We start from the raw sequence: 26,770 nt of genomic DNA, 5'->3' as shown, positions 1-26,770 counted from the left end.
AATTTTGCATCGTTTATTCATCGCGCAGTAAATTACTACCTTCCAAAGTTTTTGACGGCGTACTATCTCTTTTTTTCCATAACTCTCTTTTTTTAATTCATTCGCGTCTCTCTTAGTATTTTATCCGACGAAAACTTCAAGTCGAAATTTTAATAAAGTTCACTTGGATTAAGTAAAAAGTAAAAGGTAATTTTTTTTGTTCCCTTATACTCTCTTTCGCGTAGAACCTTTAGAATTAATTTCCACAAAGATCTCTGGATTCTAAATCGCTTGCAGCACAAGGGTAAGATATTATAGTTTCTAAGAAAGGTTCTATATCGATTCAAAAATCCGTATAACGGAGGCGAAATGCGGAGAATTTGGGATGCAGCTCGTCCCAAGTTAATAAAAACTTGCTACGTCCTTCATCCCCCTCGTCCTCTCTCACCCTTCTCATCATCCCCCGCGCGGATCAACGTAACTGGTTAACCATGCCACGGCTTATGACTTTGAAAGAGGGTTGTGGCCCGTAACTGGACATAACGCATAGCCGATGAAAGGCCGTCTTTCTGTACGCGTCCCGCTATAAACGGCCGGCATTTTTATGCGCTCGAGTATGCCAGGAGTTTATGGAATGAGGTCATTGTTACAGCATTCGCGTTAGAACGTCGCGCCGAATAGAGATGGCCGGATAGATTAAACGGCGTGGGCGCGATAAGTTGGCTCGAGGGAGGTTATAGCGAGGTATATAGAGGGAAGATCCGTTTGCGAGATTCTCTTCGTGTCCTTCCTATTCGGTGTTTTCCACGGATCTGTCATCAGCTGTGTCTTCCTTTAAAAGCGCGAGACACCTTTAATCGAAAAAGAAATGACAACTCGACCTCTTTAAACTTAATTTAATCGGACGAGTCGTTCTCGTTTTCGAAATTTTAAAGGGAGAGTTTAATCCCTCTGTCAATGCATAGATATTTGAGTATTAACTGCTAAGCATCGAACATTCTTTCTCGTTATATTTTAGGAGGTTTCCGAGTACAAAGGTCCTTTGTATTTTGTTTCGAGCGGAGAAAAGACTTCTGACACATTTCTAATATTTAAAGTTGCTTCAGGTAGCCGAGTATTTGTTCAGTAACAAAAGGGTTAAATATTGTTTCGTTTAACCTGTAGAACTAGGAGCTATAAATCGATCAGTGGATGCCGATGATCATGCCATGAGCACTCCCAACCATGGAACGTGCCGAGGTGGAATCCCGTTAGCCGGAATAATCCGATAACTGAATGTATCCGTAAGTACTTAACCGCCATTGTGGGCTCTCTGAGAGAGCCCGTTAATTCTCCATTATTGTCATCTCCGGATAGAGGGGACAGTATTAAAGACTGCTATATTGGAAATCACGTTAAAAGAATTAAAAGGAAGATTAAACAAAGGTCGAACGATTAAATATCATCTGCGATACCGTAAAAGAAAAAAAATTATCAGGAGGCAAAAATCCGATAGGCGATATGCAAAGTGTATACGTTAATATACTTAGAAAATTTTAAAATCTCTCTCTCTCTCTCCATGAAATCCATTATCTTTCCATTTAAATATCTTTGTGTAATAAATTTTTTTCGCTCGCAAAGTTAGCTCCTCCGCGTAAATAAAGCAACCCCTAATTGATGGTAAAATGCCGGAATTAAATAAAGGATTGTGCGAAAATTATTAATTTCACATTTAAAGTTACGTGTAACGGGAACAAAGTAATTCCAAGCGGCGAGTAACTGATTTCTTTTTTTGTCCGTCTCTTCCCATTGTGTAAGCGAATAAAATAGGTAACAAACAGGACATGATACTCTTGAAGCGCATACCCCGTCTGAAGGATCATTGCGTCAGGGAAGATCGTTGCTTTCTGACGCGCGTGCTTCAGGGGAACAGGCTCATTTCGCTTCTCATTTTCCCTGAGAGAAAGACAGTACGAATCCCATCCGCCTCCCCTTTCATTGTTTCGCGCAACGACAAGAGTTCATCGATCTTCCGACAAAAGGGAGCGCGAGAAGGAGAGAGAAAGAGAGCGAACGGATGGGGGCTAGGTGTTTTTGCCTTTCACCGACGAGAAAATGTTCCCCGACCATTTGAGGTACTCGGTCTCCTCCATACACAACTCTTTCTACGCGATCTCTGGTTATTCCCCTTTGACTTTTTTAGAGACGGACGCAAACACATCTCTCTTTCTCTCTCTCTCTCTCTCTCTCATCAGCTGCTCCATTTGTTCCTACTTGTGGTTCATTAACGTTTCACGATGATCGCGGTCAGACTCGTCAATTTAGCAATTTGTAATTTAGATTAACCAGCTGGTAGACATTCATGACGCAGATTTTATCCCGCGAACTCGAGAGGAGAAAGTTAAGCAAATAAAGCTGTCGAATATGAGATTGCGCGTTATCGCGTGGTGCGAAAAATTTTTTACATAATTTCTGCACGAGATAGTTATTAATTTCCCCGTAGTATCCAGTAAGATTAACTGATAACAATAAAGTTGTCTTGGTAAGTTGTTGCTGCAAGTTTTTCCCGACGAAAGAAACTTTCATGAGATTATCAGATATTCAAGATTCTGCTCATAAGCTTCAATCTCGACTTCCATAAGATTCCACGATTTATTGCCAAAAAAAAAAAGAAAAAAAGAAATTCCAGTTTCCAAGAATTATTCGGTCTAGAGAGAACCCGAGTATTTTCGAAATAAAATTCAAACACAAATTCACCAATTAAATCTCATCTAATTTATGCTTCCTGTCTTCGTGATATTTACAAGGGGATGAGCCAGTGTTTGCGAACTAATTTTTAGACGAGCGAAAATGTAAAGTAATTTCACTTAGTCGTCCTCGGCGACATATGTACGAGCTCTCTCTCTCTCTCCCCGGAGCAGTTCTCTTTTCGTTTACGAAGACGAGTCGATATTTATGCGCGTCGCGTGTTGCACTCGTAAACCATATAAAATCCATTTAATTTTACGCGCACTCGTAAAAATGCTCTCTGATCGCTATTACTCGGCATAATAATATCTTCCGCGTTATTTACGCATAATCGCGCGTAAGCGACAGCGATGGAATGGCGTAATGGGAGACACGAATGCCTTTCGAAAATAGAATGACGGTAAATCGTGCCCGAATATCAATGTGCGTTTTTTTATTTTTTTTTACCCATTCGCTTTGTAAGCAATAATTTTGAAAAAAATGAACATTTTATTTTATACGATAAAAATTTATTTTACTTCCTCGGAGTTAATTACTTTTCTCGAGTTGCAGATTCCAAATTCGCGATTAAAGTGACAAACTTTCAATTAAATAACAGAAATAATTTAAGCCTTCTATCAATAATGGTATTCAAAGCAACTTTAAGTGTTAAAAGTGTGTCGGAACTTTTCTTCGCCCGAAATAAAATAATTCCTGCAAACTTTTTAAAATATAACGAGAAAGAATGTTCGATGCCCAGTAGCTGCTATAAAGAAATTATCACAATGCAATGTGTCGAAAACACGCAGTTGGTATCCGGGTACCCATACATTGATAAGAAGGTAAAAAATTGACAAAAAAAGAGAGAGAAAAGAAACGAAATAATAAAGAAAAATAATCAAAATAACTGATTATCTAAAAGTTTTTTGCGAGGTCGTCTTTCCTTGATCTCGCGAATTTATAAGCTCGAGCGATCATTCAAGGAGGGACAAAAATAGGAGATGAACTCTCTATTCTCAATGTTCAACGATCATTTCTCTGTTTCATTGACGCCACCTATCTTTCTGTCACTTTAAATGACGCATCTGAGATCCGGTCTCACGACTGAACCGTGAAAAATCCATAAGTTTTTTGCAATCTTAAATGTCCAGTGAGAAAAAGAGAGAAAGAGAGAGAGAGAGAGATCAAAGATCTTATGAATCGTAGAATTGAGATCCGGTGACGACGATAAAGCGCGACACCGACTCGCACATCGATTAACTTTATTAATGCGATTATCGAAAATTCACTCTCCCTCTCCCTCTTAAATTCTTGCATCGAGACGTAAAGAGGAGAGAAGTGGACGGAGGAACGCGGTTCTTTCCCGGAACATTAAACTTACGGAAAAAGAGATCCGCTTCGAGAGGTGCGCGATTCGATTTCCTTTTGTTCGCCGATCATTAGCCCCTTTAACTCCTATCTACTTAAAGTCATCCCCGTCGTCTCGTTAACCCGTTTGTTCGCATCGCTAAAGGTGATGCTCTGTCTCACGTTTGCAGTTTGCATTCAGTTCAAAGGGAAACTCATTACATCGTATCTCGTTCGCGTACAGTTTAAAGTCACTCCGAATCGGTCAGTGCAAATATTGGATTACGGGATCGATAAAAATTACATTTGTCGAACGTAATGAAACGACTTCTTTCTTGTTTCACGATACGTCGAGATAAAAAAAATTTTAATGAATTCTTTTACATTTAATTGCTTAAATGTATATTAGACTTAATAAATAACAATATATATTAACCAACAATTTGAAAATTTTGCCAGCAAACTGTCGGAGATATTTTTGTCGAAAACATGTAGAAATAGACAAGAGACACATATTTGGAAAAATAAATCATGTTACCGTTATCGAGGAATCAGCTTTTACTTCATTCGATGAAAGCTCAAATTATTTTCTTTCCTAACATCATCATCCATAAATCCGATTCTGTTTAATTATCTGCAAAGTATGACGCTACTTCAACGAAGATTGTTTTAGGTTTCTTGATAGTTAACAGACTCTGAAAGACGAGATTCGTTGTTATTCACATTTAAATGATTTAATTCCAATATACGATGTTCCTTTTTATTCTCACTAGATATCCGGTAAATGAGGTAAATGAAAAGTTTTCAATTACATCGAATTTAGTTGTCTATTAAACACCTCGAGATCCGGGTTCTTGGCACGATTGAAAGCGTCAATCAAATTCCTCTCCTCCTTCACTCCAATAATGCGGACAAACGAGATACGGATTATCTCAATGTCTTTATTGATACACTTTACAATGTGCTCGGACGTGTAATTTCCTGACGATAATCCTGACGGAGAGTCTTTCGAATTAACAATCCTGGATAAGAGGATGAGCGTAGGGAAACGAGAGTCCGCGTTCTCTTACATTTATTAAGACTTCGTAATATTTCGCACTCGCGGAATATCTCGATCCGCCGCGAGTCTCGAATTTATGAAATCCATTCATATAGAGAAACGATATCGATGTGATACGATTGAATACGAGTAGGCCCTTTTTCTGCGACCAGCTGTTGCATCTCGACGCCGCTAACAAGTTGTTCTCAGAGATCGCATACTTTCGCAACGATTATTAACATTATTATTTCTAAATACTCACCTTGGAGTATTTATTTTGTCGATAAAGAAATTGAGAGAATATAAAGTGTGTATGTGTGTGTGTGTGTGTGTGTGTGTGGGTGGTATATGTATACTTGGAAATTTGAATTAAAAACACACGTGTCTTTTCACTAATCGCCAGATGACATCAAACATCGAATATCCTATAGATCGTAGACATTCGCCGATTCGCGCCGTCGCCGGTGAGAGAATTTACGTCTGTAACACAGTAAACAACATTTAAATGTAAAGACATAAGCTTCCGCACAAACTGGATACTAGATTTTTATATTTTACGAATTTGCTGATCCTCTTAATATTTATCTTTTAGCATATGTATGTACATACATACATATATAGGATAATTTAAATATTAAAATATTTATATATATAATTATATAAAATAAGTATATAATTATAAATATATATATATATTACTACTTTAAATATTAAATATTTTAATACATTACTTTCGCGATATATTAAATAAATTTTTTCCTTATTTCTTTTCTCTCTTGTCGAGACACAATCAAACACGTCTTAGAAATATTCGCTCTGTTTCCTTCAAAACCTTCGAAAATCTCGATTTTCTATCGTTCTTTGAATTAAATATATTTAAACAATAATCAGAGTGTGATTTTTGAGCGTTTTCGATTATAACATGTCCAAGAGAGTTTTCCCAGGATTCCCAGATTTCGATTCCAACTCGATTCTCCCCGTTCTCCCGATCTTCTCAACGACGTAATTCCCGTAGGAGTCGGAAAGGTTTCCGAAAGTAGGCCGCATCGTGAAATAAGCGAAAGACTTTTCTCGTCGAGAGAGCAAAAGAAGCCGACTCTGGCGCTACTTCAACCCTTGCGTTCGCTCTTCTTGACTATTTTCCTTCTCTCTTCTTCCTCTTTGATTCAGCTTCTTTCCAAGACGCCGTCGATCGACCTTCTCGCGATCGATCTGTGTGCATATCATCGAATTTGCATATCGTTGCCTCCGTATTGCGCTCTCATTAGATTGTTGCGTATAAAACGCTGAATTTTTTGCGGAAAGTTTATTCCAACGTTGTATATTACATTTTGTGTGATATAAAGGCTCCTTTATAATCTTGAGTTTTTATTTTTATTCGCATTACGTTGAAACGATGTGTTTTCGTTCATTCAACAGATATAACAAAATGAAAAATTCAATCGATGTTTTTGAGTCAATTTAAATTAAGCCGCAACATTATATAAACAAGGTATAAATTGAATTTTAATAAGAAGATTACACAATAAAGTGACAAAAATTATTAATACGTCGGAAATATGTCAGTGAAACGAGTTTAATAAGCTTCGATTGTTTTCAGCTGTGTAAAATTGCTGGATCATTGACAAAATACAATTATAAAATAAATCGTGCATGTGAAAGAGATATAATATAGAGTTGAAAATATTTGTAATCTCTTTTTTCGCAATTATTTTATAAAATTGTTTTGATGCAACATATACGAAATCATTTATTTACCAACATGCGAAACAATCTAATTTGAGCACATTTTTTAATATTATTTAGTAAGCTTTTTTTATAAAATTCTATTTTTCTTACTAAAGACATTTATGAAAAAAAAAAAACACTTCTTTTCAACTTTATTTCGCTATATTTATACAAATGAGGGTCACGAGACAGTTCTTATGTGTGGCAGACACATCCTATGTACCAATTCATGAGACTGTCACCCTATGATATACACTTCTAAATCCTTGCCAAATAATTCTCATTTATCACGTGCAATGGCGACAACTTTTTTCGGCGACATTTTTGAAATTATGGCTCTCGACGTAGTTTTTGTCACGTAGACCGAATCGATATTTGTTTGGAAGCTTTTCAACGACTAATTACGCGAAACGAATTACGAGAAAACGAGAGTACAATATCGTCGTGATTGTCGAGATAAAACGAGGAAAATTATTCGCGGCGGAAATTATTATCGTCTCGTTAAAATCGGATTTACACTGATCGTATTCATAATCAATACGACTAAATTTTGAAAGTGCAAATGCCAACTTATTTCATTCACTTTTACCGCACTTCACAAAAGTATATATATATAGTTGTACGGTATAAAGTTGCGCTGAATTAAGGAACGCTTTTAAAAAGTGTCGGAGGGAGGAGGAATTAATATTTCAGAATTTAAAAAATTTAATATCGTCATTTCGCAGAAAAAACTCGCATGAAGATAAAATGTCTCATTCTACAAATTTTATTAAAAAGTTTCGCAAGGCAATCTTTTGAGCGAAGAAAATCATAAATTTCCGCGTAATAAAAGCAATATATAATTCCTCGAATGCATTTAATTTCCCATATCTCTAAACGTGATCTTCTTCGAAATCTATTAATAAAATAAATATAGAGCACGAGATAAAAGCGGAGCAAAACACAAGTCACGCAGCAGACAGATCTATATCCTGGATCCAGCGATCTGTTTATGAGAGCAAATCGACGAGACGGGCGAATATAGAGCCGCATTAAAATCGCGCGTTTTAGTCAAGGAATCGAATCGCGGGATATCGAATTACCATCCCGTTGCAAATATATTTGATTAAGATTTGTTTGCGCTGGAACCACCTTCCGGTGCCATTTTTACGAGCTGTCATTCTCGGGGGCACCGAGGGACGATTATCCGAGGGGGACCGCTTATCCTTTTATAAACGTCTCGTCCGTAAAATGCGGACGTTTCCATCTGGCTGAGCAGCCAAACAGTTCGCAACTGTCCGCCTCTTGCATTGTGTCAGCCTTGCGATCTTTGTTCGGGTGACACTTGACGTCAGCGTCGAGGATACATGTATCCTCGACTTAAAGTCATGTAATAACATTCCGATAATTGACGTAAAATCGTTGCTACGTCGACCCTGACCTCTATATTAACTAAATAAATTTCGTTTTTTTTTTTTTTTTTTTTTATTCAACCGATATTGAAGCTCTTTCGGGGAAATTTATTACGTGCCATATAAAACTCATCATATTATACTCGTATTGATATACGACAAAGGGAGCCTAATACGGGGGTCAATTCGGATTAAACTCCGCAATATCCTTCGGCTTTCGCCGATGAATCTGTTTGTTTAACGGACTGAAAAGCAAAGGGATATTGATAATTCCGACCAGTTCAAACGAAACGTGCCGTCTCGCAATTTTAAGCAGGTTACACACTGTAAATACAGGATCGATCGCTATTAATTCTAATTAATATCACGCGCGTAAATCCCGAAATACCATTGATATTCCGCAAGCGGAATGCAATACATCGTACGATATTCGTCATTGATTTTTTTTTTTTCACTCGTTTATTCTCTGTCGATACGAGAGGTGGAAAAAAAAAGAGAGAGGACGGAATAAAAGACGATGGTTGTTACGCGGTAAGGGATCAAAGGGAGAATCGTTATGGTATAAAACGACAACACAACATAACACGTCGGTGTGTACCACAGGAATGGTTAATTGAATTTTCGGTCAGCCATCAATCTCGCCGGAAAACGCATCGGCCTGATTAAGGTTTGTTTGCTGTGTCGCGATGAATATTTTTTTCCCCTGCGGAAGAGCCTTCGATATATAAGCGATTGCAAACGATGCGCACGCGGAGTGAAAATAAATCAAAGAACAAAGACAGTGGAATTTTTGTTGCAGTAATAAATCGTGTTCGCCAATCTATCCATGTGGCACCGCAATAAAGACTTCGCATACGCCACGTGTGCGTCCATATATAGGGATTCTCGCGTACAAATTCGGCGCGATATGTAAATATCAGAGGATAAAGCAAAGAAACTGGAAAATAAAAAACACACAAATATATATATATATATATATATAAAGAATATTAATAAAGTTAAATAAAGTTTAAAATATTTACATACATTAATATTAATAGGACCACTTCGTAATATATTCTCACACCTCAAAGAGGGAAAATTGGCTGTGAAAATAAATTCCGCGATAATACACAACGATATTTTCTCTCACAATTAAACAAATTGATCGTCAGTCGTGAGAGAGCAATAAATGGAAATGTTCGCTTCTTATTGCATAATAACAATTACGTAAGACAAAAGAGAGAAAAGGAAAATAATATCGTTCAGATATACATTAATACTTTTTTTCCCGTAGTAGTTCGCAGAGTATATGTATTTGAGGCTCACCGCACCGCATAAAAGAGACTTCAGTCATTATTATATACCTGTAGCGGAGCATTTTGCTACCCTCTCTCTCTCTCTAGCAAGGCGAGCTCTCGCTCGTAACGTATGCGGGGAAGATGTTTTAAATGAAAATTTTCCCTCCATTCTATCTGTCCGCTTTCCCAGCGCCTTTACTTAACATTAATGCCTCGCGGTATTAAATTGCGTTTTGTCGCTAAACTCGCACTCTTCCTCTATCTATCTCTCTCTATCCCTCTCACCCCCCTCGATATCCGCGTATAGAAGGGACAGACGAAAATGGTAGCCAGGGTAAACTAGCTGTGAAAATGTCACCGTGTTAATGGCAATACGCCACGCTGCGCCCAGAAGGTGGGAAAGGGATGGGGTGGAGGAGGGTGACTGAGGGTGAGCAGAGAAGAGAGCAGAAGCAGGAAAGAGGAAAATTTTGTTACGCGCATACCGAGCGGAGTCTGGGCCCGAATCTGGAGCCAAGTAAATCGTGTAACGTCGTTAAGTGCCCCGGCACGAATTCCCCGGCTCGTCATCTCTTCCGAAGAAGAAATTTATATCGGAGGAAGGAGGGAGAGAACGCGCGAAGATAACTACGATGGGGTAACATGCTGCATTGCTCCAAGATTTCCGCGGAATCTTAAAAAATCTCGCCCCCGATTAATCCCTCCAGAATCCGATAACGATTACCCCCTTATCGTTTCATATCGGGTAAAATGTCGCTCTGACGGAGAGATCAATATTGTTAGAAAAAGAGACCGCGGAAAATGTTTAATTCCGAATTCTCCGAGAGAGAACGTAATGAAAAAAAAATAAGGCATTGAAAGGAAAGAAATATCCATCAACGAGAAAATTATATGTTGGAAAATAGAAGCACAATGTATATATATATATATTTTTAGAAGTTATACTTAAACAGAGAGCGAGTCCACACGCAGACCGATATTATGTCTCTAGGGTTAAAGCCGGAGGTAAAAGAAAATACTCGGTCCATTGTAAAGAGCAATCGCAGTTCGTGATTGTAACATATACAGAGAGATATCTCAAAAGCGAAGATCAATACCATCGGTCATTTTGCAAATAAAAAAAAAAGAGAGAAAAAAAAAATATGTCCTCACCTCTAAAGAATATCGCCGCTACTGCCAGCTCTCGTTGTCCTCGTGGCTGGTCCCAGCCAATTGTTCGGCTCCGCTCTTGGCCTGCAGTAGATGATCTTCCGGAAGGCTTTGCGAAAGTTATCGCTCAGGAAGGCGTATAAAAACGGGTTGACGCAGCTGTTGGTATAGGCAAGGATATGACTGACTATCTGCACCATTATCGTCGTCGTGTTGAACGGAAACGCGTCCAGGGACTTGCACACCAGTATCACCTGCAACAACACGACCATATGGCACCGAATGACGGAGATTGAAAGACGAAACGAGGAAATTGGAGATTCTTCTCGATAAACAACGGGGCCGTTTTACCTGTATCGGACACCAACAGGCGGCGAAGACCCCGACGACGACGAAGACGAGCCTGGTGACGCGTCTCCTCCCTCGTCGACTCTCGGTGCTGACGCGGGTGCCTCGCCACAGCTTGATCAGCACGGACATGTAAAAGATGCATATCAGCACGAGGGGCAGCACGTAGCTTGTGAGGAAGAAGGGCACCTGGAAGGACGTCCAGTCGTACTGCGTGAGGATCCGGCAGGCGGTCATGTTCTGCGACGAGTTGTCTCCCTCCTGGAACACGTAGCGAATCTACGTACACGGGAACTACGTGAAGGAACGAGAGTCCGTTCGAGGATGAGGACGTAATGCGTTGCGGATCTCGTGTCCTTACCTCGCCGTGGATGACGAGGGCGGGGATGGACAGAGCCAGGATCACCACCCACGTGACGCCGATCGCCAATATGGCGTAATTTTCGGTTCTCCAGGACATCGAGGTGATCGGATGCACCACCGCCAGATATCTGCGGAATAAATTTCTTATCTTGACATGGCTCATCGCCGTCAAACTTTCGTCATTAGCATAGCTTGAATTGCTAATCAGGGGAGTCTCCTCTGAGGTTATAAACCTTCTCCCTTGCGTTTCAACAAAGTTTGATGCGGAATATAATAATAAAGGAGAAAAACGAATTCGAAAACATCTCTCTCTCGCTTCTCGTTTCTTTTTTTTTTCTTTTTTTTTCTTTTTTTTTTACGATCGATTTACAAGTAATCGATAAAAGTAATCCCTAAGACGCTCAATTTAAGGAGTTTGGTTTTACCTCGAGCTAAAAAAATCGCAACTTGGAGATAATCTCTGGTTTAAACATGGTACATATTTGCTTTCGGGGAAGAAGATTAGAGAAAGACGACGAAAAGAACCGAGAAGTTTCACGAGTTAAGTTTAGTTCCACTTCATTCTCGTTCTGATTCAAAGTAGGATGCTGAGGATCGTTTAAAGAAGATCGATTGACTGTTCGCACATGAATCTTTAACGCGTTAATCAAGATGGATAAGACACATTGAGGAGGCTCTAACGATCCTGCGAGAGGAAAAAACTTTGACAAGTTCAAAGAGTTGTTTTACATTCCATCTAAACGATCACACCATTTCACCGAATCAATCATCATTACTCTAATCTTGATGTACATACAGATGTGTTCAGATTAGCAGACCCAAACATATTTTTATGTTAAAATTAAGTTTTATTTTTTTAATGAAAAAATTTTTGAACTGGAGATTATTCGTAAACATTTTTTTCTTAATGTCTCTAATCTTTTCTTGTGTCATTATTGCAGATATTAATTGATTTTATGATATTATTTTTGTATAAACCTGAATAATTGTGTGCAATAATTTATCTTATTTTAAGTAAATTATACAAATTGTTGCTTGAAAAGAGTGTTTTTGAATAGTCGTCAAAATTTTGACGTTTGGGGAAGAAAAGTGATTTATTGACTAAATATTAAAATATAATTTTGAGTATTCTGCACATGTTATATAATTAAGTTACTTCATCAAATAAATTATGTTATATAATGAAGTTACTTCATCAAATAAATTATTAAAAATGTTTGAGTAATAATACGGGATAATAAACTTGAACGATATACAACTAATAATCCAAACACGTATTACACAACGTATACACAATATTGGCGATTGATGTAATAATGATAATTTCGCAGAACTGCGTCTCGATTACCGGAGATTGAATAATGGAGGGAGATTGTAACTCGCGGTGATTTAATCTAGTTCATACAATGTACTATGGGCTATGTCGATTAAGTCGGAGAACGCATCGCCGTGAGGTATTGGAGTTAGACGTCGCGAAACGTCTACAATGGTCTACGTCGCGCTGAAATTGGCATGTTCAAATTGTCCGAGAGAGAGAGGTGAATGTATCAAACGAATATATATTCCCATATTCTGCAAACTGCCGCGCGCATCGGGATTCAAAGCCGGACGACGAACGACGAATCGAATGTCAAACGCCCAAAAAGCCCGAAGCGCTTCGCGAAGCTGCTACTGCGAAAAGTTTATGTTAAAAGGTCGCATGAATATATCCGAAACACACAAAGATAGCAAAAGCAGAGATTTCAAGGACAAAAAAATAATAGTGTAAAAAAGAAATATTTGCACACGATAGGAAATATACAGATTTTATCGATGTACATAAAATGGATTTATAAATGTAAAAGACTTTTTAAAAAAAATATATAAATTTCCTTATTTTAATAGAGATTATGTGTAGGTGGATCGCGTCTCGAGAGATTTATAGAGCGTCTCAATCTTATACATATAATCTCAATAATTTTTCTTGTCACTATATTTTTTTCTTAGCGATAATTTGATAAACATTCTTTCTCTACAGCTTGTATATATAATATATTTAATAATATTTTTAATAATATATATATAATATTTAATATTTATATATATAATTAATCCATAATTAACTTTTACCGGATAATTCAACATGTAATTTTCTTTGCATTGAGTTAAAACAAGATTTTCTAGTAATTGGTCACAGGAAATATATATATATACATATGTATATATATATATCCCTTGGAAAATTTATTTCATATTTGATCATGTTGAAGTAAAGTGCCCCAAGGAAATCGCATATCCTCTGAATTAGTCTTTTGACCAATTACATGAGAATTTCGCTTTAATACATTGAAAGTGACTTGTCTAATTGTAAGTAAATTATTTAGCAGAAGTTAATTATGAATATGAAATAATTAAATATTATGCAATTTACATAGAAAAATATGTCTAATGAAATGTCTGCTAAAAAAATATGTAACTACAAAAAGTTTGCCGAGATTATATAAAAATGAGATACTTTATGAGAAGTTTCTCCAGAAAATTATTATTTTGCATCATTATTCTGTTTATAATCTTTAGAATTGTATCGAGAAAGAGAAAGGAATTGATTAAATATTCTAAAAAAGTCGTTTACGTTTACGTCGAAATCTATTTTATCGATTATACGAATAAAACGAAGCGAATGAATGCTCTTACTTGTTGAGAGATGTACAAGAAAAAGTAAGTAAGAATAAGAATTTTAAATTATTTGTTCGCATCTAAAGCACTCGCTTTCTAAAGAGATTGAGATAACAAATGCCGTGGAAATATATAAATAAATTTAAGTCATTCTCCGCTCACACAAAAAGATGAATTACTATCTGCGAGGGATGCTTTTATAAAAACATCTGCGCCCTCGCATTTCCGCGTCTTCAAGTGACACGTTTCGAAATTATTAATATATTACGATTTGTATATTTCTCATGATTGCATTATCAGTTTCGCTTCAACAATGACAGCGAATGATATTTACGAGCAATTTCTTTTTTTTTCTCCGACAAAAAAAGATGTTATTAAAAATATAAACGACCATCTTGCTTGGTGCTTGAAATAAAAAAAAATGCTCGGTTTTTCCACTCTCTCTTCTAAAAATAATTTATTTTCTACCCGTACGACTTATATATGTATATATATCATTTGTTTTGCACTTGTTGACAGCTATTGCGGACACATCCGACAGTTTTGTATAAAATATTACACGTCAAGTGTATTTTACGCAATACGAACGGACAATGTTTTATAATCAAACATCAAAGTTTTCCAAGAAGTTTTCCAAGGAATTACACCGACAGAGTCAATAATTTATCGGGGGAATAATTTTAACGTGTACCAACCTACCTGTCGAGGCTCATGAGAACCAGGGTGTAAACGCTCGCGTAAGCGGTGACAATGATCAGATACTGAACCATCTTGCACCAGACGTTGCCGAAGGGCCAGTAGGGCAGGACGAAGTCGGCGGCCGTGAACGGTATACAAAATATGACGAATAAGAGATCCGCCACCGCGAGGTTGATGATAAGGATATTCGTGGTCGACCTCATTCCGGGATTCGCCGCTACCACCACGACCACCAGCGAATTCCCGACGAGACCGAGGATGCCGATTATACCGAAGAACAATGGCACCACCACCATCACGATGCTTTCAACTAGTTCGCGATTATAATCGAATTCGTACGTCTTGCACGCCTCAATTTCGCTCGCGAAGGGCGAGCTGCAGTTGACGGGAGCGTCGCTGACACTCGTGAGATTCGGCCCCATATTATTATTATTTCACGCGAATCCCTTCGATCAGCACGTCGACGACGACGAGGACGTTAGACCGGTCTGGCTATTAAGAAAAATAGGAACTGCGTTGCACACATTACGGCGACATAAGCGTACGTAAGCTCGATTCTGCCTCAACGGGATCCTGGTCTCGTCGTGAGGATCCTGCGGCCGGTGTCGGCGACGTCGAGGATGCCGGGGGTGTCTTTTCTTCTCGTCAAGTTCATGCTCCCTATCGAACGACCGGTTCGAGCTTCCACGATCGGCGATTCTCTGATCGGCATCGCTCATCGCTGCTTCACCGTGTCATCTCCTTCGAATTTTCCCTCAAACTTTGATAAATCTCAAGGATCGATGAGATCGAGGAATGAGGAAAAATCAGCCACGTATAAGGATGTTGACATGATGATACTTTACTTCTTGTATCAGGTTTTTCTTCTTTAAATTATTAAAAATGCGAATGAAACGTTGATCTCACACGTAATTTTGATGATGATTCTATTTATCCACTTTTGTTAAATGTCTATTTACCACGTGGTAATTTGTAACAAAATTTAGTAATTTTTCAAAATATCGCACTGACAATGAGAATTTTTCGATCGAGCAGTGTAAAGATGCAATGACCGATAATGTAAATATACGATTTATCAAGACTCGTTTATCACCGTTCACTTGAATTTGAGGAACTGGAGTTTGCCCTTAATCGTACCATTCATTTGTCAATTATTACATTCGCTCGATCGTAACAGATACATTTCCCGAATTATACTTTGCGTTCCAATAAAACGTCATCTATTTCACATTACATTGTTGTAATCGTACAATTAATCGATTATTATTACATTATTTCTCTTCTTCATCTTCGTTCTACTTTCTTAGTTCCATATGGTGGCATGCGTCAGAAGTTTCACAATATTATATTAAATTCCCAGGAATTCCGTGATCCTATATCGAAAAACACTGCACTGATCACCGGCAGACCGAGTATTGAAAGCGATCGTCGAATTCCATACGTTCGCCACCGAATACTTGAACTTGGCGAACTAAAGTTTGACGTCTTGGGATAGGTATATCATCTTCTATATCGTGCCGCCTTTTTTTTTTTAGAACTATAGTCTGTCGCTATAATTTTCTAAATTTTCCAGAAGACAATGTCTACGTCGTCGATCGCGACAGATCAAAAGCCGACTTTTCGATACGAAAGGGCGAACTTCAACGAACTTCGAGGCTTCAGCTTGATGTCGCCGGAAGTTGCACTTGTGTGGTAAGTTTCGCGACAAAGTTTGTTGTAATTGGCCGAGTGTCGGGTGGGATATATCGTCGCGCGCGCTAACCGATAACGCCAGCTCCGGGGGTAGTTTTGCACTGAGAAACCCCGATGTGGTGCGGCGCGGCGCGCGGCCAGGAATGGATGGGGCTAGGTAAGTGTACGCGTGAACGACGGGAGACACATTCGCGGCGCCATCTGCTCTATATACATACTTATACATATACATATGTATATGCATATGTGTGTGTGTGTGTGTGTGTGTGTGTGTGTGTACATATATATAAGTATATATACATATATATATAAATTATATACACACATATGTAAGTCGATGCCGAAATAGGGGGTGCTCACATATGTAAGGCACTGTAACGCACAAGATAAAGCGAAAGATATATATTTATTTAGACGAAAGAGAAAGAGAAAAATATTTGAACTCTTAGATGACGAGAGCGAAGCTTTGAAAGGAAGACGATCGCGACGGAGAAATAAAAAAAAAAAAAAGAATTATTGCGAATCTGAATATTAATGACTTTTTCTCCTCGCGATTTATTATGAAATGTTTTCTTCTTTTTTCTCTCTTTCTCTCTCTCTTTCATTCTTTCTCTCTAATTATATTTTTTTGACAAAAATTTGCCGAGAGACAATGCGATACATTTGTTTCGATGAAAAATTGAAAGCCTTATTGTTAGACAAATAAGAAGACGAAATTCTATGTAGGGAACAGAATAGAGACATTGAGTTTTCTTTAAGCTTTATCTTTTAAGATCATGTTTCATTCTATTACTTTCTAACGCGAAGGCTTAGGATGTTTGATATCACTTTGATACTTTTCAATTATCAGCTAACTAAATATCTATCTAGCAAACGGTATTAAATAAAATCAATATTAAATAAAAAATGTCAACGCGCGTAAAAATATAAAATTAAAATATTAACAATCGCATATAAATCATACAATCTTGGAATATTCTGTATACTTTTATATAATTATTTATATTAACTTATAATTTTTAATTGAAATAAATGACATATTAATTTAGTGTTTAATAAATCTATTTCTTTCCTTGATAGTTTTAAGTATCAATCCTCTTGCAAAACTATCCAACATTTATAGTTATTAGATACAGAGAATTTTTCTAATAATATTGATATTAAAATCTTTGCCTAAAAAATCCGGGTTCATTCAGATTGAGCTCTGCTATGTCAAATTGATAATCTTCATTTATTTTATCTCTCTCTCCTCTCTTATCTAAACATCTAAGATGCATTGTCCGTTCAATGTGTATACATTTCTGATGCATTTTCAACGGGATAGAGAGTGGACGAAGTGGATAAAGCAAACAGCGACTGATGCTTTGACATTTAGCGGAGACAGATTCGAATTTGATATCTATCAGAATTAAACATCAATTGCACTGATACAATCGTTTAAGTGTGATTGAGAAACGAACTGTAAATTTTTAAATTGTACATCTTTTTACAAATAAATAATTAATTTTCTGAATAATTACTATGACACTAATTATATGCAATAATTTTATTATTATAAAAGCATAGCGTGTGAAAAAGATCATCGAATATTTTATAATATATCTATTCCCTACAGAATTTGAACATTATCCTTATCTCATCGCAATTGAGACTGTAACTTAATTAAAAAGTTGCTTGATATTGTAAATTAATTTTACGGCAATTTTTTTCAGATTAACTTACTTCTTGAAATGGAGATTTTCTTAATAGAATTTTAATTTGTTTTATAGATGTCTTAATATAGATTATATTGTCTTAATAGAATAATAAATATTTTCAAATATCTCGATTATATATGTATCGATGTATCGATTGTATCGAACACATTGTAGTCGTGTATGTTTAATAATTCATGTGATTTCATTTCTCTACGATGTTCTTCCTTCTGTATTATAGAAGAAACATATTTTACCATACTTTTCCGCACGAATAAATGTATAGTTTAATATTTTATGTAAGGAACAAAAATCGTATATCATGAATTATATTTACAAATCGCTTAATTATTACGATGCTTCCGACTGTATACCGCGACAGAGAATAGATGCAACCTGCGTCATCTGTTAGATACTTGTGTGTTTAAATACTAAATATTCTTATCAAAAGTCGGCAAAGGCATAAACGCGGGAAGTAACTGAACCGATTATAAAATTGTGTAGACAATAAAATTTTAATCAAATTAATTATTAAATTTAAATATAATTGTTAAATTTAGAATTATATTTATATATACATATAAATTCTTCGATGCTTTTTTCTTAAATATATAATCTCTCTTTCCTTTGAATAATTTTGTCTTCAACTCCACTTCTCGCAAAATAATATAAGTGATTTATATGCGCAATTCCCTCTTATTACGGAGATTATAAGTTATCCTATCAAAAATTAAGCACCTATAAACGGTAAAAATTTCAACATTAAGATTCCTGAAATTAGAATACTGATGATAATTAATAAATTTAAAAAAAATATGATATACAAATGTCTTTCTCTCTTTCTGACAATAATAATAATTTTATAATAATAATTTTTCGTAAAAAATAGTTGTTAAGAAAATCTTCTATTTATTTTTATCACATAAACTTTATGAAAGAGCATTGTACATGATTGCCACTGTACGAGAACTGTTTTAAAAATAGCAGAACTCTTGAAATTTAGCATGATCTCATTTTTTTATTCGAAAATACGAGTTGTTCGTAAAGAATATAATTGTTATAAAAATTTATTATTTATTTTTATCACATAAACTTTATGGAAGGGCATTGTACATGTGAGCAATTGTACGAGAACTGTTTTAGAAATAGCAGAAATCTTGAAATTCAGCCAGCAGCTTATTTTTTTTAAGAATATACGAGTTTTTCGTAAAGAATAATTGTTAAAAAAATTTTGTATTTATTTTTGTCACGTAAACTCTATGGAAGAGCATTGTACTTAATTGCCACTGTACGAGAACTGTTTTAGAGATAACAGAACTCTTGAAATTTAGCCTGATCTCATCTATTTAATCGAAACAACGATTTTTTCGTAAAGAATAATTGTTTAAAAATTATTCTATTTATTTTTTCATTAAATAAATTTTATGGAAAAACATTGTACATGATTGCCACTATACGAGAACTGTTTTAGAGATAATAGAACTCTTGAAATTTAGCCAGCATCTCATCTTTCTATCCGAAAATAGCTGAGTGATTGCGCGACGAAATAGCTAAACGTAGTGAGAAATTGTTGACTCGTACTACTTAATCTATCTAAATTCTTACTTTGCGCATAATAAAATTACGATATATAAAGTGCGTATAATTTTTTATTGTTTTTGATTGGCATTAATGATTTTATGTTAATGATTAAATGATTGCGCGACGAAAAGGCTAAACGTAATGCGAAATTGTTGACTCGTACTACTTAATCTATTTAAATTCTTACTTTGCGCATAATAAAATTACGATATATAAAGTGCGTGTTACTTTTTTATTATTTTTGACTCGTATTTATTATTTTATGCTCATGGCAGAGTAATTGCGCGACAAAAAGGCTGAATCCTTTCTTTTTCTAAAAAGGATATGTAAAATTAATACTCGCAAAGATCAAAGTTTATTGTTGTCGCTTTTCCTCGATGCTTATTGGCTGTCAAGATTCGCGTTGTGTGTTATATTTGTAGCATCGAGAGGCTGTCATCGCGAGGATTAGCAATTTGACAGTTTGTTCAAAATAAAATCGAATAAAGTTAAAGGAGTTAGAATTCTTGCGTGCATTTTCAAAACATTTCTTTTTGCGGAAGAGAACTTACGTGATATCATTATTGATTTTTTTGAGCCACACCTTGTAATAACACATTTGCATCAATAGTGATGTCCATAATTGCCGATTGAGAATGCATCGAATTAATCATCATTTATATGTTAACTTCGTGATTATAAAGTGATATTTTGTTATTAAATACTAATTATAATTTTTTTATAAAGTTAATGGAAAGGTTTCTTTTTATAAATAAACTTTGTATGACAGTATTTTACAAGATTTAGACTTCTTACAAAAAGCTGAATTATTAGTAAAGAATTGAAGAAAATAAGTTAATAAAAAGCCTGTGCGTCAGAATTAAAACGCAAATTTATTAATTTAAAATAAATTAAATTAATATTTACATTACATAATAGGGCTCGTGAAAACCGATTAATTCGGTTAAAAACGAATTTACTGATTGAAATCGGTTAACAGGTTAATCGATTACCATTATTCGATTAATCTTTAAATCGGTTAATTATTTAATTTGCTATTTTGATCCATTAATATATTTTTATTTTGTTTTTCAAGATTTTTCTTCTGGAATCTAAAGATTGTTGTGTGTATATATAACAATGAACGCGTTAATTTGAGTATAAATTTTAATTTGATAATTTTTTCTTTTCTGTGTAGACATTGTACATACTACACAATTATTATATTATTATAAAATCTTAATAAAAATAACAAGTAATCGAAAAAAAATTTATTTGATTAATAATTTTTTAAGCTTTAACAAGCTTTTGGGATAGCTGGATTATCTGAATCGGAGACGCTGTTCGATTGCGATGGTTGCGCGACCTGGACCGCGGACGTGGGAATCGAGCTACTTTCGGCGACGCCATGCAATGTTGTATGATGTTGTGAGCGGCAAACACGGCAGCGTTTTGATGATCGACAATCTTTAAGTAGATGTGGGCCTAGACAGTTGTAGCATAAATGCTTGGATACCGCGAACTCTCGCCGCTGAGTTGGAGTCTTCGCAAGATACTTCTGGCATAGCGAAATATAGTGACCGTCGTTACATAGACTGCATTTTCGTTCCGGAGTTGAAGTCGCGAATGATCGAGCGCTTGAGGGTGAACAACTCGAGGTTCCTTGCCCGATTTTTCGGGATGCAGCGGTCATTTCGATTGCCTCGAGAGTGTGAACGCGTCCTATTAAAAAGATTTGTAGGTCGGCGAATGAGGCGGGTTCCGTGCTGGTTCCGATAGTTTTTTCCCAATCTTTCAATGATTCTGAATCAAGCTTACGCACGATCATGTAAACCATGATATTATCCCAATGTTCGACCGGGCAATTCAAGGCTTCAAGGGCGCCGAGGGCTTCTTGTACGTCCCCGAATAGGCGTTTCAATTCGGTAGCGCCTTCCGATTTTAATGATTTTGCGGAAAATAAGGGAGCGAGTTGTGCCTCGATGAGAATACGTCGATTTTGGTAGAGGGTTTTCAAGGTCGTCCACGCGCGCTCGAAGTTCTCGGCCGAGATGACGAGATTTTTCAAGAGTTGTGCTGGCTCTCCCTTTAAACTCATTTTTAAATAATGGAGTTTCTCAACCGACAATAAGGTCGGGTTATCGCGGATCATTGACGTAAATAAATCGCGACAATGACTCCAGTGCGCGTAATCGCCCGCGAATTTTGGGAGATCAATTCGAGGCAACCGCCGAGAATGAGCGTTCGAACTGTCGATAGTCGATACGTTGGCGGAAGTGTTTGATTCCTGCGAAGTCGCCGTGACATCTTCCAATAGATCGAGGTATTATAAATACGCCATTGTTTCGGCCATGCATGCGCGAAAAACCCGGCCCATATCGCCATACGTGGCACCGACATTTCGGAGCAAAAGCGAACACAGAAGACAGATACCAGTTTATAATTTAACGGTCGAACGGCAAAAGTTACAAGTCTTTATTTAAATAAACGTGCTTAAACAATTCATAAGTCAACGGCTTTATCGATTGTAAAAAACCTAAAGTTTAAATAACTATTAAACTTACAATATACTGTGACGAGTACATCTACAGTCTTTTCAGGCTTTACATAAAAGACAGTGCTCGTTTGCAGACGCATCACAGTGCCAATAGAGTAAACTTAGTGCGCTCTCATTGTCAGTTGTATACATATAAGTATATAAATAATATTAGTTATACGAAATCACAATAAATAACGTGCGTTGCGAGATTTTTTAGTTGTGAATTTTTTTCAATGGCTGCGATAACAGCCCTCCTTGCCCTCTGAAGTGATTGAGGATGTCGTAAGGAAATTTTGAGAAAAAGAATATTACAAGAGGTACTTTTTTATTTAAAAAATTTACTTTATGTGTGTGTGTAGTCATTTTTTATTTATAAATTTTTTTATAAATTATTTTAGTTTAAAATTTCTTTTTATATTAATTATAATTTTTACTCAACAAAACATCTCCGCGAAAACTAATTGTCAAAAAAACAAAATTACGTTATTATATGTTGTTACATTATTAATTGAGCTCATTATTGAATTTGCCCATTGCATATCAAACTTGCTTTTGATATTACAATTTAATACGACTGTAATAAAAGGCTGAAATTTTAATAAAAGGTTGTAATAAAGGATCGAGAGTAAAGCCGAAGTCTTAATGCATACGAAGGTACGACGAGTGATCAGTTAATCAATCAATTCTAAACTACGCATCGTTTCATAAAGATTATAGTTCGCTATTGCTTGTGACTCGTGACTCATTGTTATCATAAATTAGAATTTTACATTTTTTTGTCTAAACTTTATTAAATTATGAACGTAAGAGTCAAATCGGACAAAAAGCGACCTCCTTTATTTTCGCATTTTTTGAATTGATCGAACATTTTTCACGTGAAATATACATTTTTTAAAAAACATACGTTTTTTATTCAAATATAAAAGTAAACTAAAATAAAGACAATCTTACAAATTCAGGTCATTTAAAGACCGAAAAGTCGTAGGGTTTCCCAAGTCTGGGCCTATAGGAATTTTCAGGTAAGAAGGACTATTAGGATATAACATCCATTATAAAGAAAAAAAAACCTTTTCTATTTAAAACAAAAAGGAAAATAATGGTCAAATTATAATATATTACAATAATTTACTTTACTGAAAATACTGTACAATTTTAAAAATACTATAACGAAAATGATATGTATAATGTTGACTTTTCGAAGAAATTGAGGTTACGCTAATTGGTTTCGAGGCAGTGACGACGCTTTATTTATTAAAAATCACAACAAAATCTTCACAGAAAAAAAACACGCCAAGTATATACAAGAATTCATTGTATGCCTATGTCTTTGTAAAAATTTTCCTAAGTTTAAAAATAAAATTTAAAAATATATTATAATACAGCTCAAAAATAAATATAAAATCAAAGCTATTCAGAAAAGAAACTTCAAAAAACGAAGTTCACTCAGTTAACATGCCTTTTTTCAGAAAGGACATTTTATGCAGATTACTTTTAAACCAAATATATTCGAGCTTACAAATTTTTTCGTTTAATACACATAATATAATTCTGCTTTATATAGGGTCCGCGGTTATAAAGTATCGATTTTTAACACTATAATAAGAGCCAAAAATTAATTGATTGTTCTTTTTAATAGTACATTTTATACAGATTACTTTTATACCAAACAGATTCGAGCGTACAAATTTTTTCGTTTAATACACATAGTATAATTCTTCGTTATATAGGGTTCGCGTTAATAAAATATCGATTTTTAATATTTTATATAGAACCAAAAATTGATTGATTGTTTTTTTTAATAGTACATTATATGCAGATTATTTATGTACCAAATAGATTCAAGCTTACAAATTTTTTCATTTAATACACATAATATGAATCTGAGTTTTAATGGGTTCGCGGCTATGAAGTATCGATTTTTAATATTTTAAAAAGAGCAAATAATTAATTTTTTATATATTTTAACAGTACATTGTCTGCACATTATGATGGTACCATAAGCATACCAGCCTACAAACTTTTTGGTATAAAATACGAAATATAATTGTTCGCCGTATGAGGTCAGCAACTTATAAATTTTAATTTTCAATATTTTAAAACGAGCCAAAATTTAATCTTTTATAGATTTTAACAGTACATTGCCTGCACATTTTGATGGTACCATCAGCATACCAGCGTACAAACTTTTTAATCTAAGATACGTAAAATGAATCCGGGCTGTATGGTATTTGCCGTTTAAAATTTATAATTTTCAATATTGTAAAACGAGCCAAAAATTAATCTTTTATCGATTTTAACACTACATTGCCTGCACATTTTGATGGTACCATCAGCATACCAGCGTACAAACTTTTTAATCTAATATACGTAAAATGATTCCGCGCCGTATCGGGTCCGCGGTTAAATAATTTAATTTTCAATATTTTAAAACGAGCCAAAAATTAATCTTTTATAGATTTTAACAGTACATTGCCAGCACATTTTGATGGTACCATCAGCATACCAGCGTACAAACTTTTTAATCTAATATACGTAAAATGAATCCGCGCTGTATGGGATTTGACGCTTAAAATTTAAAATTTTCAATATTGTAAAACGAGCCAAAAATTAATCTTTTATAGATTTCAACAGTACATTGCCTGCACATTTTGATGGTACCATCAGCATACCAGCGTACAAACTTTTTAATCTAATATACGTAAAATAAATCCGCGCTGTATGGGATTTGCCGCTTAAATTTAAAATTTTCATATTGTAAAACGAGCGAAAAATTAATCGTATATATATTCCAATAGTGTATTGGTTGCAGATTATTTTGTTACCATAAGCATACCAGCGTACTACATTTTTGGTCTAATATACGTAAAATGAATCCGCGCCGTATGGTGTCCGCGGTTTAAAAATTTAATTTTTAATATTTCATAACAAGCCAAAAATTAATCTTTCATATATTCTAACAGTACATTGTCTGCACATTATGATGGTACCATTAGCATACCAGTCTACAAATTTTTTGGTATAAAATACGAAATATAATTGTGCGCCGTATGGGATCCGCGTACATAAATAAGTTTAGATTTATCTGTTTTACGTTTTCGTAATCTGTTTTATTGTTAGTACCTATATTTTCATCCCAATCGCTATTAATTAAATTGAAGGCAAATTAATTCCGGTAACTCATAACAATTATTTCTTACTTATTCTTTTGCACGATCCCACTATTAAACTCGCCTTAAAATGAATTAATTGTCTTCCACGTTCTCTTATTATTTTCATCCCAATTGCGGTAGAGACAAGTTTTCTCAGGTAACTCGTAACGATACTTTTCTACTCATTCTTTTAATCATTTATTTTAACTTATTGTCTCGAGTTCCACATAATTCTAGTGTTACGTCCTGTGGACTGCACGATTCTTTTCTCCTCCCCGATTTACGCAGATTCGCCTTCCGCGAACATATTAATTATAAGACCGAAATTAGTTATAAGAATTAAACGGAGAAAGACAGTGATTGTGAAACAACTCGACCGGTGAGATTACGAAACCTACACTTTGATCAATAAGTCATAGGTAATGTTGAAATATCACGATCGACACACGCTATCAGCGGACCAAAGATCAGAATTAGGAAAGAACCCTTCATACAAGAGAGCAATACGTTGCGCAAAAGAGATTAAACACCGAACGTATGACTATGAGTCACAAGAAAAGAAGACGCCCTTTGCCCTATAAGAAGGGCAGATAAATAGTATAAAAGCAGCGAATCTTCCAAGAAACCTCTCATTAATTCCGTCTACGTCGTGGCAGTTACGCACTTCATTTTCCAAATTATTGGAAATAATTTCTTTAATGAAGTATTCTTACTTAAAGTCTGTTGTAAATCAAAAGTGTTTATAATTTGAAAACATTCATGTTTATATAATTTTTTTCATCTTTAAGATGAGTAGAATATGCTCTTAAAATTTGACCATTTATTTCTGACACATCCTGTATAAATTATATAATCACACAAAAAATATTTTACAATTATTGGAAATAATTTCGTCAAGATTTGATTTCGGAAGGGAATATTTTTGAAAAATAAAACCTATAATAAAAAATAAAAAACACAACTTATAATTTTTATTGTTAAAGAACTATAATAGAGCATTTTAAAAAGATTGAGTACTTTGTGTAATCGGAGCGACAAACATCTTATCAATTATCATTATGGTAAAGTGTCGTTCAAAACATTGTTTTTACATTTTAAAGCATTTACAATTTTATTTTTATTTCCGCTTTCAACTTTTTATTTTCATATTTGGTTCCAAAATTTCGGGGGGGGATTCATCCACAAATCCCCCCCCCCCTTGGCTACGCCCCTGACACGAAGCGATAATAAAATAATTTCAAAGTTTTTTTTTACAATAGCAACAGAAGCATCATAAACGAGAGTCTTAAGGTGTCCGTATAAATACATAAATATCCAAGAGGGTATCAGAAGATTATTTACTTCTAATAAAAGGTGATTAAAAGAACAATCCATGAGACATCGATGCGAGGCATGTTGTCTGTTGTAAATAAAAGGTGTTTATAATTTGGAAAGGAAAAGACCGTTTCCGCG

At 35.3% G+C, this 26,770-nt stretch overlaps 1 protein-coding gene across 2 annotated transcripts; it reads right to left on the bottom strand.

Annotated features, from left to right (window-relative positions):
- Positions 1-4,495: 4,495 nt before the first annotated feature.
- On the bottom strand, positions 4,496-16,507 carry Asta-r1 (allatostatin A receptor 1). 2 transcript variants are annotated; one of them, XM_083054249.1, is made up of 5 exons: positions 14,685-16,507; positions 11,329-11,458; positions 10,971-11,246; positions 10,623-10,873; positions 4,496-5,551 (listed from the first exon to the last, which is right to left on the bottom strand). In XM_083054249.1, the coding sequence occupies exons 1-4, from the start codon at positions 15,104-15,106 to the stop codon at positions 10,625-10,627; spliced, it is 1,077 nt and encodes a 358-aa protein (XP_082910375.1). In that variant the 5' UTR covers positions 15,107-16,507; the 3' UTR covers positions 4,496-5,551; positions 10,623-10,624. The 2 variants fall into 2 exon arrangements, with proteins under 2 accessions (XP_082910375.1, XP_082910376.1); XM_083054250.1 differs by having other exon boundaries at positions 10,971-11,228.
- Between the last annotated feature and the right edge of the window lie 10,263 nt (positions 16,508-26,770).

The sequence above is a fragment of the Prenolepis imparis genome, unplaced genomic scaffold (assembly GCF_030444845.1).
Source record: "Prenolepis imparis isolate NDT839.2.m4 unplaced genomic scaffold, iyPreImpa1.0 SCAF_14, whole genome shotgun sequence".
NCBI classification, from domain to species: Eukaryota; Metazoa; Arthropoda; class Insecta; order Hymenoptera; family Formicidae; genus Prenolepis; species Prenolepis imparis.
Note: the sequence above shows the minus strand (reverse complement) of the source record. Positions and strands in the feature narration are given on the sequence as shown.

Bases quoted from the DNA above. Each gene is read 5' to 3' on its own strand.
- Asta-r1 (XM_083054249.1), bottom strand. From the start codon at position 15,106: ATGGGGCCGAATCTCACGAGTGTCAGCGACGCTCCCGTCAACTGCAGC. The intron at 11,459-14,684 runs GTAGGTTGGTAC...TTTATTCCGCAG, and splicing joins GTTCTCATGAGCCTCGACAG to ATATCTGGCGGTGGTGCATC. The intron at 10,874-10,970 runs GTAAAACGGCCC...GTGTTGTTGCAG, and splicing joins CCTGTTGGTGTCCGATACAG to GTGATACTGGTGTGCAAGTC.